This window comes from Phocoena phocoena, chromosome 16 (genome assembly GCF_963924675.1).
Source record: "Phocoena phocoena chromosome 16, mPhoPho1.1, whole genome shotgun sequence".
Lineage (NCBI taxonomy): Eukaryota > Metazoa > Chordata > Mammalia > Artiodactyla > Phocoenidae > Phocoena > Phocoena phocoena.
In genome coordinates, this window is record NC_089234.1 from 28,500,101 (window position 1) to 28,513,536 (window position 13,436).

Below are 13,436 nucleotides of genomic sequence, written 5' to 3' on the forward strand. Positions count from 1 at the left end.
TCCCATCCCCTCCAAATTTCCACCCCACCCTATCATCTCATTTAATCTGCTTTGTTGATCCCGTTAGTGTGCTAATGGGGTATCACCTCTTCTAGATAGAATTCTCTAAAGAAGGGGAGCTGCAGTCACTGGGGCAGGTTGCCATAGCATCATCTCCTGATCCCCAAATTAAGGTTGTTCTTAGTTAATAACGGAGCCTGCAGAGGACAGCCTGATCCAACTCAAAGAACCACATGCTAATGCTGCTACTGTTCCCTCCAAAAAAGGAGCAGTGAATGAATTCAATAAGTTTAAGTTGCAGATGTTTTACTTCATTGTTTCTTTTATTAAAGATGAGTAAGTTTGGAAAAACAGATCTGGTTGCATTGAGTGATACAACTATTATGCCCATCTGTGAGCTCCTGGTGAATGGATATTATCGGAATGATTTTTGTTTGCATTATTCCCAGCACCAGACACATACCAAATATTGCACAAATGAATGGAAAATGGATGATTACAAACTGATGTCCCAGACACTGCTTTCAAAATAAGTCATCATACCTAGAAGATGAAATGGATTTCCCTTAATATTTTCAAAAGTCTCTCAACAATTCTGTCAGTTGTTTTTAAAATATCAAAGGAGATTAATACACCTGGCTTTCTTAATCAACCCAGAATAGCTTTGTCTTTAACTTAGACTGACAAATGCTGTCCATTTTGGCAGGGGTAATAATTAGCCACTGCCTAAAGTGATGCTGGCTGCAAAGACCAACACTGATGATCATAATAGTAGGATAGCCAGTTTATCTTCAGCAATCCTTCCAGTCCTGGCATGAATGGTGGGTTGTATACTGGCATATTTCACATATATACCCATGTCCCTGCATAAGAATGCATCCCCTCTCTAATATGCATTGCACATTTTGTTCAACACTGATTTAACAGTATTTATCAGAATTTCAAGAACTGTTCAGTAAAACTATTATTTAATGTGAAGTGTCAGAAAAACATACAAGCTTAGCAACCCCCAAAAGTGATGCCATGCAGGCAGCCTTTGGTTTTTTAAAGCAAAAAGTTTTTAGTTGTGGATCATAATAAAAAGATGTCTTTCAACACTGCAGGATCCAATGCTCAAGGCAGAAATCATGGAAGAGACAAGGCATATACTTCAGGACTGCAACTAAAGGGGAATTGTAGGATAAGAATTTCAAACACAGCATAATGACAAATTCCAGAAATCAAAGTGTTTGGGATCCTTGCTAGCAGAGAAAGATTTTTATGAAGCTAGTTAGGGCCAGAGCCTTCACCATCAGCAGTTTTTAGAGGCTAAACTCTGGCAGGTGCTCTGTAGGAGGGGCTGCTTAGGAAAGTATCAGGGCTACTTTACACTGGAGAAGTGGAGAGTGGAGAGGAGTGGTAGGATGCCACAGGGCATATGAGTGGCTGCACTATTTAAAAAGGAGAGGCTCAGCTTGCCTGAAGTGATGCATTCGTGGCTATAATCATCCTGTGATTCTGAAATTTTTTTCCATTTTGGTCTTTATAAAAATGGCAAGCAACGATTGAATACATTTTAAAAGTAGAAAGCCCTTTAAAAGTATGGGTAATGATTCAATTTTACAAATAAAACGGTATTATTGCTCAGACTTCCAGAGAAACCAAATGGTCAATGGATGTATTCCTCCTCTGTCCCTCTAATAATGGTACTGAGAAATAATGAAATATTAGGGGGAAAAGGAAATGTGTAATAATATAAAGGAAGTGTATTCGGATATTAAAAAAAAAGAGTCCTCATTTTTTAACAAATATATTTTATAATACCAACAAATCCTCACAAGTTTGTCAGAGCACATGGCCCTAGCGGCAGGACTATGAAATTAGCATAACCTGAGACTAGTTTGGGAGAATTTGAAACATTTGCTGCTACTTCTACCTTAATTCCAACTGAAGTTTCATCACATACCACAGCAAAAAGGGAAATTAGATGCTAGTTCTGAATTCCTTTGAAAAGAAGTCTAAAAACAGCAAGAAGAAACAGCACTCTGTTTCTGTAAGGGAGTCTAGGAACTGCCCAATAATTACAACCAAGTTCCTTAATGAGGTAGCTCTAATAAACATTTATATCTTAAATAATTTAGATTGTAACCATAACATGAATTGCTTGGATGCTGTGGTTAAGAAAATTGTACAAAATTAAGCAAACTGTTTAAAAAAGAGATGTCTAAAATTTTAAATTATTGAAAGAAATGAAGCTAGAATGGATGTAGTGAAAACCTGATACTATTTTTAACAAAGCATTTGTTTCATATTTTATTCCTAAATCTGAGCAATCACAAATTAGTATCAGAAGCAGTTATAAAGATTGCACATGGTTAGTTGCAGTCAGCTGTATTATATATATTGTGTTGAAACACACAGTCTTGCAAGAAGATTCTGTCAATGATCATTTCACTGTATTACTACTGTTCTGGGTGTCAATTTCATCATCCGTAAAATCATGGGGGTTAACCAGAAATCTCTTAAGTCTCAGGTTTAAAAATCTCATTTTCTGGAGATTGGTTCAAGATGGAGGAGTAGAAAGACCTGCTGTCACTCCCTCTTGCAAGAGCACCAGAATCAAAACTAACTGCTGAACAAGCATCGAAAGGAAGACACGGGAACTCACCAAAAAAGATACCCCACATCCAAAGATAAAGGACAAGCCACAATGAGACGGTAGGAGGGGCACCCCATAACTGCTGGATGGGTGATTCACAGACTGGAGAACACTTATACCACAAAAATCCACCCACTGGAGTGAAGGTTCTGAGCCCCACGTCAGGCTTCCCAACCTGGGGGTCCAGCAACAGGAGGAGGAATTCCTAGAGAATCAGACTTTGAAGGCTAGTGGGATTTGATTAAAGGACCTCGACAGGACTGGGGGAAACAGAGACTCCACTCTTGGAGGGCACACACAAAGTAGTGTGCACATCAGGACCTGGGGGAAAGAGGGTGACCTCGTAGGAGACTAAACCAGACCTACCTGCTAGAGTCGGAGAGTCTCCTGCAGAGGTGGGAGGTGGCTGTGTCTCACCGTGAGGACAAGGGCACTGGCAGCAGAAGTTCTGAGAAGCCATATATACTGGCTCCTTGGCGTGAGCCCTCCCTGAGTCCACCATTAGCCCCACCAAAGAGGCCAGGTAAGCTCCAGTGTTGGGTCACCTTAGGCCAAACAACCAACAGGGAGGGAACCCAGCCCCACCCATCAGCAGACAACGGGATTAAAGTTTTACTGAGCTCTGCCCACCAGAGCAACAGCCAGTTCTACCCACCACCAGTCCCTCCCATCAGGAAACTTGTACAAGCCACTTAGATAGCCTAATCCACCAGAGGGAAGACAGCAGAAGCAAGAAGAACTACAGTCCTGCAGCCTGTGGAACAAAAACCACATTCACAGAAAGACAGACAAGATGAAAAGGCAGAGGGCTATGTACCAGATGAAGGAACAAGATAAAACCCCAGAAAAACAACTAAATGAAGTGGAGATAGGCAACCTTCCAGAAAAAGAATTCAGAATAACGATAGTGAAGATGATCCAGGACCTCGGAAAAACAATGGAGGCAAAGATGAAGAAGATGCGAGAAATGTTTAACAAAGACCTAGAAGAATTAAAGAACACACAAACAGAGATGAACAATACAATAACTGAAATGAAAACTACACTAGAAGGAATCAATAGCAGAATCACTGAGGCAGAAAAACGGATAAGTGACCTGGAAGACAGAATGGTGGAATTCACTGCTCCAGAACAGAATAAAGAAAAAAGAATGAAAATAAATGAAGACAGCCTAAGAGACCTCTGGGACAACATTAAATGCAACAACATTCGCATTATAGGGGTCCCAGAAGGAGAAGAGAGAGACAAAGGACCCAAGAAAATATTTGAAGAGATTATAGTCAAAAACTTCCCTAACATGGGACAGGAAATGGCCACCCAAGTCCAGGAAGCGCAGAGAGTCCCATACAGGATAAACCCAAGGAGAAACATGCTGAGACACATAGTAATCAAATTGGTAAAAATTAAAGACAAAAAAAAATTATTGAAAGCAGCAAGGGAAAAATGACAAATAACATACAAGGGAACTCCCATAAGGTTAACAGCTGATTTCTCAGCAGAAACTCTACAAGCCAGAAGGGAGCGGCATGACATATTTTAAGTGATGAAAGGGAAGAACCTACAACCAAGATTACTCTACCCAGCAAGGATCTCATTCAGATTCGACAGAGAAATCAAAAGCTTTACAGACAAGAAAAAGCTAAGAGAATTCAGCACCACCAAACCAGCTCTACAACAAATGCTAAAGGAACTTCTCTAAGTGGGAACAACAAGAGAAGAAAAGAACCTATAAAAACAAACCCAAAACAATTAAGAAAATGGTAACAGGGACATACATATTGATAATTACCTTAAACGTGAATGGATTAAATGCTCCAACCAAAAGACACAGGCTCGCTGAATGGATACAAAAACAAGACCCATATATATGCTGTCTACAAGAGACCCACTGCAGACCTAGGGACACATACAGACTGAAAGTGAGGGGATGGAAAAAGATATTCCATGCAAATGGAAATCAAAAGAAAGCGGGAGTAGCAATTCTCATATCAGATAAAATAGATTTTAAAATAAAGAATGTTACAAGAGACAAGGAAGGACACTACATAATGATCAAGGGATCAATCCAAGAAGAAGATATAACAATTATAGATATATATGCACCCAACATAGGAGCACCTCAATACATAAGGCAACTGCTAACAGCTATAAAAGAGGAAATTGACAGTAACACAATTATAGTGGGAGACTTTAACACCTCAATTACAGCAATGGACAGATCATCCAGACAGAAAATTAATAAGGAAACACAAGCTTTAAATGATACAATAGACCAGATAGATTGAATTGATATTTATAGGACATTCCATCCAAAAACAGCAGATTACACTTTCTTCTCAAGTGCACACAGAACATTCTCCAGGATTGATCACATCTTGGGTCACAAATCAAGCCTCAGTAAATTTAAGAAAATCGAAATCATATCCAGCATCTTTTGTGACTAAATGCTATGAGATTAGAAATCAATTACAGGGAAAAAAATGTAAAAAACACAAACACATGGAGGCCAAACAATACGTTACTAAATAACCAAGAGATCACTGAAGAAATCAAAGAGAAAATCAAAAAATACGTAGAAACAAATGACAATGAAAACACGATGATCCAAAACCTATGGGATACAGCAAAAGCAGTTCTAAGAGGGAAGTGTATAGCAATACAATCCTACTTCAAGAAACAACAAACATGTCAAATAAACAATCTAACCTTATACCTAAAAGAACTAGAGAAAGAAGAACAAAACCCCAAGTTAGTAGAAGGAAAGAAATCATAAAGATCAGAGCAGAAATAAATGAAATAGAAACTAAGAAAACAATAGCAAAGATCAATAAAACTAAAAGCTGGTTCTTTGAGAAGATAAACAAAATTGATAAACCATTAGCCAGACTCATCAAGAAAAACAAGGAGAGGACTCAAATCAATAAAATTAGAAATGAAATAGAAGTTACAACAGACACCGCAGAAATACAAAGCATTCTAAGAGACTACTATAAGCAACCGTATGCCAATAAAATGGACAATCTGGAAGAAATGGACAAATTCTTAGAAAGGTATAACCTTCCAAGACTGAACCAGGAAGAAATAAAAAATATGAATAGACCAATCACAGGCAATGAAACTGAAACTGTGATTAAAAATATTCCAACAAACAAAAGTCCAGGACCAGATGGCTTCACAGGTGAATTCTATCAAACATTTAGAGAAGAGCTAACACCCATCCTTCTCAAACTCCTCCAAAAAATTTCGGAGGAAGGAACACTCCCAAACTCATTCTATGAGGTCACCATTACCCCGATACCAAAACCAGACAAAGATACTCCACAAAAAGAAAATTACAGACCAATATCACTGATGAATATAGATGCAAAAATCCTCAACAAAATACTAGCAAACAGAATCCTACAACACATTAAAAGGATCATACACCATGACCAAGTGGGATTTAACCCAGAGATGCAAGGATTCTTCAATATACGCAAATCAATCTATGTGATATACCATATTAACAAATTGAAGAATAAAAACCATATGATCATCTCAATAGATGCAGAAAAAGCTTTTGGCAAAATTCAACATCCATGAGGCTTCCCTGGTGGCACAGTGGTTGAGAGTCTGCCTGCCGATGCAGGGGACATGGGTTTGTACCCCGGTCTGGGAAGATCCCACATGGCACGGAGCGGCTGGGCCTGTGAGCGATGGCCGCTGAGCCTGCACGTCCAGAGCCTGTGCTCTGCAATGGGAGAGGCCACAACAGTGAGAGACCCGTGTACCGCAAGAAAAAAATAAAATAAAATCAACACCCATTTATGATAAACACTCTCCAGAAAGTAGGCATATAGGGAACCTACCTCAACATAATAAAGGCCATATATGACAAACCCACAGCAAACATCATTCTGAATGGTAAAAACCTGAAAGCATTTCCTCTAAGATCAGGAAAAAGACAAGGATGTCCACTCTCACCACTAGTATTCAACATAGTTTTGGAAGTCCTAGCCATGGCAATCAGAGAAGAAAAAGAAATAAAAGGAATACAAATTGGAAAAGAAGAAGTAAAACTGTCACTCTTTGCAGATGACATGATACTATACATAGAGAATCCTAAAGATGCCACCAGAAAACTACTAGAGCTAATCAATGAATTTGGTAAAGTTGCAGGATACAAAATTAGTGCACAGAAATCTTTTGCATTCCTATACACTAGTGATGAAAAATATGAAAGAGAAATTAAAGAAACACTCCCATTTACCATTGCAACAAAAAGAATAAAATACCTAGGAATAAAGCTACCCAGGGAGACAAAAGACCTGTATGCAGAAAACTATAAGACACTGATGAAAGAAATTAAAGATGATACAAAGAGATGGAGAGATATACCATGTTCTTGGATTGGTAGAATCAATATTGGGAAAATGACTATACTACCCAAAGCAATCTACAGATTCAATGCAATCCCTATTAAATTACCAATGGCCTTTTTTTACAGAACTAGAACAAAAAATCCTAAAATTTGTATGGAGACACAGAAGACCCCAAATAGCCAAGGCAGTCTTGAGGGAAAAAAACGGAGCTGGAGGAATCAGGCTCCCAGACTTCAGACTATACTACAAAGCTACAGTAATCAAGACAATATGGTACTGGCACAAAAACAGAAATATAGATCAATGGAACAGGATAGAAAGCCCAGAGGTAAGCCCATGCACCTATGGTCAACTAATCTATGACAAAGGAGGCAAGGATATACAATGGAGAAAAGACAGTCTCTTCAATAAGTGGTGCTGGGAGAACTGGACAGCTGCATGTAAAAGAATGAAATTAAACACTCCCCAAAACCATACACAAAAATATACTCAAAATCGATTACAGACGTAAATGTAAGACCAGACACTATAAAACTCTTAGAGGAAGCACAGGAAGAACACTCTTTGATATAAATCACAGCAAGGTCTTTTTTGATCCACCTCCTAGAGTAATGGAAATAAAAACAAAAATAAACAAATAGGACCTAATGAAACTTAAAAGTTTTTGCACAGCAAAGGAAACTACAAACAAGAGGAAAAGACAACCCTCAGAATGGGAGAAAATATTTATTTTTGAGAAAATATTTCTGAGAAAATATTTTTGCAAACGAATCAACAAAGGATTAATCTCCAAAATATATAAACAGCTCATGCAGCTCAATAGTAAAAAAAAAAAAAAAAAACCAACCCAACCCAAAAATGGGCAGAAGACCTAAATAGACATTTCTCCAAAGAGACATACAGATGGCCAAGAAGCAAAAGAAAAGCTGCTCATCATCACTAATTATTAGAGAAATGCAAATCAAAACTACAATGAGGGGCTTCCCTGGTGGCGCAGTGGTTGAAAGTCCGCCTGCCGATGCAGGGGACATGGGTTCGTACCCCGGTCTAGGAAGATCCCACATGCCATGGAGCGGCTAGGCCCATGAGCCATGGCCGCTGAGCCTGTGCGCCCGGAGCCTGTGCTCCGCAACGGAAGAGGCCACAACAGTGAGAGGCCCGCGTACTGCAAAACAAAAAAAAAAGAAAAAAAACCTACAATGAGGAATCACCTCATACCAGTTAGAATGGGCATCATTAGAAAATCTACAAACAACAAATGCTGGAAAGGGTGTGGAGAAAAGGGAACCCTCTTGCACTGTTGGTGGGAATGTAAATTGATACAGCCACTATGGAGAACAGTATGGAGGTTCCTTAAAAAACTAAAAATAGAATTACCATATGACCCAGCAATCCCACTACCGGGCATATATCCAGAGACATCCATAATTCAAAAAGACACATGCACCCCAATGTTCATTGCAGCACTATTTACAATAGCCAGGATATGGAAGCAACCTAAATGCGCATCGACAGATGAATGGATAAAGAAGATGTGGTACATATATACAGTGGAATATTACTCAGCCATAAAAAGGAACAAAACTGGGTCATTTGTAGAGACGTGGATGGATCTAGAGACTGTCATACATAGTGAAGTAAGTTAGAAAGAGAATAACAAATATGGTATATTAACGCATATATGTGGAAACTAGAAAAATGGTACAGATAAACTGGTTTGCAGGGCAGAAATTGAGACACAGATGCAGAGAACAAACGTATGGACACCAAGGGGGGAAATTTGCGGGGGGGGGATGAATTGGGAGATTGGGATTGACATGTATACACTGATATGTATAAAATGGATAAGTAATAAGAACCTGCTGTATAAAAAAATAAATAAAATAAAATTCAAAAAAAAAAGTAATCTCTAACCAATAGTCCTAGCACTTTCATAGAATTTTTTATCATATAAGCACATTATAAAAATCAGCAAATAAGTCAAACAAGTAAAAATGTAACTCTAGGAAGCTAAAGATGTTTATTTTGTAAAACTTCACCAGTTGGGATAAACTGGGACAGACCAATCTGAATTCGTTGAAAGTATGAATCATGGAATAGTTTAATGTGATTTGAACTGGGATTTCAAAGTGTTCACAGGTAGAGTTTCTTAAGCACTGATTTCAATAAATAATTGTCAGTAGCATAAAAAAAAAATCTCATTTTCTGAAACTGATGTATGATGATTGCTTTTGGAAAGTCCATTCCCACCAACCTTAATGTCAGGGACTATGGATAAAGTAGGAAACGACCAGTGGCTCTTCTGGGCAGCCTGATCTTATAAACCAAAGGCCACAATCCTCTTCCTGAAACTACTATATCACTTCTCTACCTTCTCTGCCTTTAGTTCCTTAGGCCAGTTTTTCTCCCTTTGGAACTGGCCTCAGATCATCTTGTCCAGCCATCTTGTTTTATAGATGAGAAATGAACCAGAGAGGGCAGGTGACTTGCCTGGGGTACCAGAGCTACTTAATGACAAAGCCAGGGCTAAAATCCAAATCTGCTGTTTGGAAGCCTGCTGTTCTTTGCCCTAAATCACACCACCCACTTGTCTTTCACCCCTGACAAAAAGCAGAACACAAAACTATGAGAATAGGGGTGAGGGGGGCATCTAGATAATACCAGTGAGAAGTTATTGTATCTCAAAAATATAAATATCGAGGTGATAATAAGTGTTAATGCCTAAAATGACTAGCTTAGCAAGTGTATGGCAGACTCAACCACATTTTAATAATCACTGCCAAAGGCCTCTGAAGTTAAAGAAAGCTCTTAGGCTGAGGAGGGCAGAGGCAGAATACTTTGGATAACATTAGAAGAATAAATACAAGGTTGGGGGAAAGTGCCTAAAATTTCCTAGACCAAGGAAAATCAATTCAAGGAGCTAAGGTACAGAGAGAAAGATGGTATAATTTGGCTTAGAATTAACTGCAACTTAAGTGAATGTAATGCCAAATAATTGGGTATTATACATATTTTTATTATGTTCTCATGATAAGAATTCAGAGAAAAGTGATGGGATGTGCCAACATAAATAATAATAAAGCCTCACTCCTATAAGCCACTGGCTCGACTTTGACATTTGTGACCTATCTCAGTAATTAAAGCACTGAAACAGTTCAGGTTCACTGCTGCTGTTATAAGGAAGACTGCTTGGTGAGATTCAAAGGAGCCAGTGGAATGTGAATTTTATGAAATCATAATTATTTTCACATGAGAACCGCTCAAAATGCAGAAATGCAAATAGAAGTCTTTAAAAATCTTTTAAAACTGAGGGCAAAAACAGGGTTAAAGGGAAGATAGACTGTCTGATTCTATAAGTAAGAATATTTCATTTTGAGAAAGTAATATATATAACTGGCACTCAGCAAGGGATAAATGGCTTCTGTTTCTAGCTAATGAGATTTGATTTAAAATTTTTAATTGGGAGCAATGGACGAAGCTCAGGAACCAGAACCAAGAGCAAATACTCAGTTTTTCTGAGGGGTATGACAAAAATTCGTCCTTATTTTTATACCATGGAACTCTAAGATGCCTTACTCACTGCAGTAGACAACCCTAGATCCTATAATATTAAAATAATAAAAGGATATAACACTAAAACAATTCAGGGCTTCCCTGGTGGCACAGTGGTTGAGAGTCCGCCTGCCGATGCAGGGGACACGGGTTCGTGCCCTGGTCCGGGAAGATCCCACATGCCGTGGAGCCACTGGGCCCGTGAGCCATGGCCGCTGAGCCTGCGCGTCTGGAGCCTGTGCTCCGCAACGGGAGAGGCCACAACAGTGAGAGGCCCGCGTACCACAAAAACAAAAAACAAAAACAAAAAAACAATCAAAGACTAATTAAAATAAATTAAGAAATACATTTATATGGAAAAAATGATAAACAGGTATCCTGAGTTTCTCAACTATAAAAAGAACACAATAATCTGAAAGGTTATCATGATGAGTAAATAATATACATAAAATTCTTAAAGATGTGTCTGGTACACAATAAGTGTTTGCAATAAGCTTTGCAAATGGTAGCTATTATCATAGCCAGGATGAAGAATAACTTTTGAGCTAATTAGATTGGACTAATCACCACCTCCTCCATGCTTCAGTTTCATTCTGAGCATACAGATGTGATCACTGTTAGCCAACTAGGCAGCTTTTGAGATCTTTGACTAGATCACACAAGAAAACCAAAAATAGTATTTGGAAACCAAGGTGAGGGGAAAAGAGTTACCTGAGTAGGCAATGGCTAGCAAAACATACTATAACATTATTTATAAGCAGCATTCATAAGGCAAGGGGTCACTCACAGTACAAAGATAAGAAGTCAAAGAAAATCAAGGCAATTTAGAAATCTTAAAAATTAAAGGAAGCTGTGACGTAAGCCCTAATGAAAAGTAAAAAGTACTTCCAAAGGAACCTGTAAGACTCTTTGCTGGAACCATTTTCATCTAATTTGAAAACAATTCAAGACTCATGATCTTTTCACCTACCAACCAAGAGTCAGTATACTTATTTTCAACCCAGTATAGTTCTAGGAGGATTTGGATTTATTTTTCTTGGTTTTATGAAGCACTTAATTCCTTTCTGCTCCCAGTATGGAATTTATTTTTTAAGAATTCCACTTTCTTTTCCCTTTAAAGTCAAGGACCTTTCCCCTACTCATGTAATCCTAGAACTCAAAGTTGACAAAAAAGAAAACTGTTTTAACTCTGGGAGCATATTCTTGGGCAGGACATTTAAGGCTACATAGAGGAATGGTTATTAATGTATAAAGAAGGTTCCACGGGGATGAAAAAGAAATCCTTGTGCAATTTGAAGGCTAAATGCAGAGAAAAAGCAAAGCTCCTGAAGGGTAGGAGATAAAAATGTAATTACTATGGCTTTTCCTCTCTCCCCATTAATGGAAATGCTGTTTATGACTGAGAAATCTCTTAAAAAATATTCTGAAAGTTGCCAGGTAGATTATTAACAGATTTATCTGTTTATTCCAAAGTTTGGGATTTGCTTCTTTTCAAATATTCCAAGAGTCAAACTGAGAGAACTTCCGTTTCTCAGAAAAACATTAATAAATAAGAGCTTGGATTTTATTGCCTTTGTCCACTCTCCTGATACTGTTCTTTCCTTCTTTAAAAACAATCCAAATGCATCCCTTCCCAAAATACATATTGATCTTAGCAGTGAAATAAAGGAACTCTTTTTTTTTTAATCTTCCCACATAAGGACTCATAAAAATAGGCCTAGAGGTAAAGATGTTAAAAAAAAAAAAATAGGCCTAGAGGACAGTGACCTGAAACCAGAAAAATCTAGGTCTCCAATTCCCATCACAGTCTCTCCAACCCTACAAGCACACTTAAGGTTCAAAAAGAAAAATTAATGCCCAAACAGCCTGTGAGGCACATAGACATGGAAAAATTTTCTATCCTGGTCTTACCAGGCATCAGATAACATATTGTTAAAATCGTCAATGGACCATTCATTTAGAAAGGGTTCTAACCTTTTAAAATCACGAACTAACATCAGCAACAGTATGTCAGGGATCTTGGACCACACTCACAATGGCTTCTTTGTCGAGTAAGCAAAGAAGCTGTGTTATTTTGGTTGCCTGGAAATTCTTATTTGTTCCACTGAACTGCAAAGATCTTGGATCCCTATTAAAGGCAGTGGATCTCCACATAAGTGATATCTCTGTTACAGAGAAAGAAGGGGCTGCTGCACGTGCTAGAATGTCTTCGGCTTTGAATCAGATGCTCCAAGTTTGGTTTCAACCAGACTTCCAGTGTGCCCAATGCCAAACTTCATGCTTTAAGGGGAGAAAAGTCTAGATCCCAGGAGCACACCAAATCACTCAGATAAAGGAGTAGAAGCATGTTTCAATTGGACTAAAGTTGGTTCCCTTTGTTAGCACCAATCTCTCATTTAGTTCTTCACAGAGTAAATTACAGCTTCTCTCAGAGAAGAGGACATGGATATTGAGAATGAATTAAAGTAGGTATTGAAGTAGAAATTTCAAGGCCAAATATCCACAAAGTCAGGCAAAGCAGCATCTGAGGCCAGTACCAGAAAGTGGTGGAATTCAATGGGCAGCAATTCTGAATACTTGAGTTCCCCTAGAACCTGTCCAGCCTCATGGCCCAACCTGTACCCCAATCATGGGCACCACCTCCTCGATCCACAGTAAGTCCAATGGGGTTGAGGCTCGACTTTGTCGGTGGTGAATTCGGCGTAGCCGCAGAAGGTACAGGATGATGGCCAGTAGCACCACCAGGATACAGGCGAAGAAAAGATAGTGGTTGTACACAAAGGAGAGACGGAACCAGCTACCATGGGCTTGTCGGGCACCTTCCTGCCGTAGATCCCTAAGGAAGAAGGTGGAAAGAAATGTTAGTTTAGGAGAGAAATATTTAT

General features: G+C 38.7%; 1 protein-coding gene across 1 annotated transcript in view; it reads right to left on the reverse strand.

The window, feature by feature from the left end:
- Nucleotides 1–13,155: 13,155 nt before the first annotated feature.
- The window catches only part of ENTPD7 (ectonucleoside triphosphate diphosphohydrolase 7), a 36,329-nt gene continuing 36,048 nt past the window's right edge, over nucleotides 13,156–13,436 (reverse strand). The window contains exon 12 of the mRNA XM_065894437.1: nucleotides 13,156–13,387. Within this exon, the coding sequence (XP_065750509.1) occupies nucleotides 13,156–13,387 (232 nt within the window). The remainder of the gene's footprint in view (nucleotides 13,388–13,436) is intronic.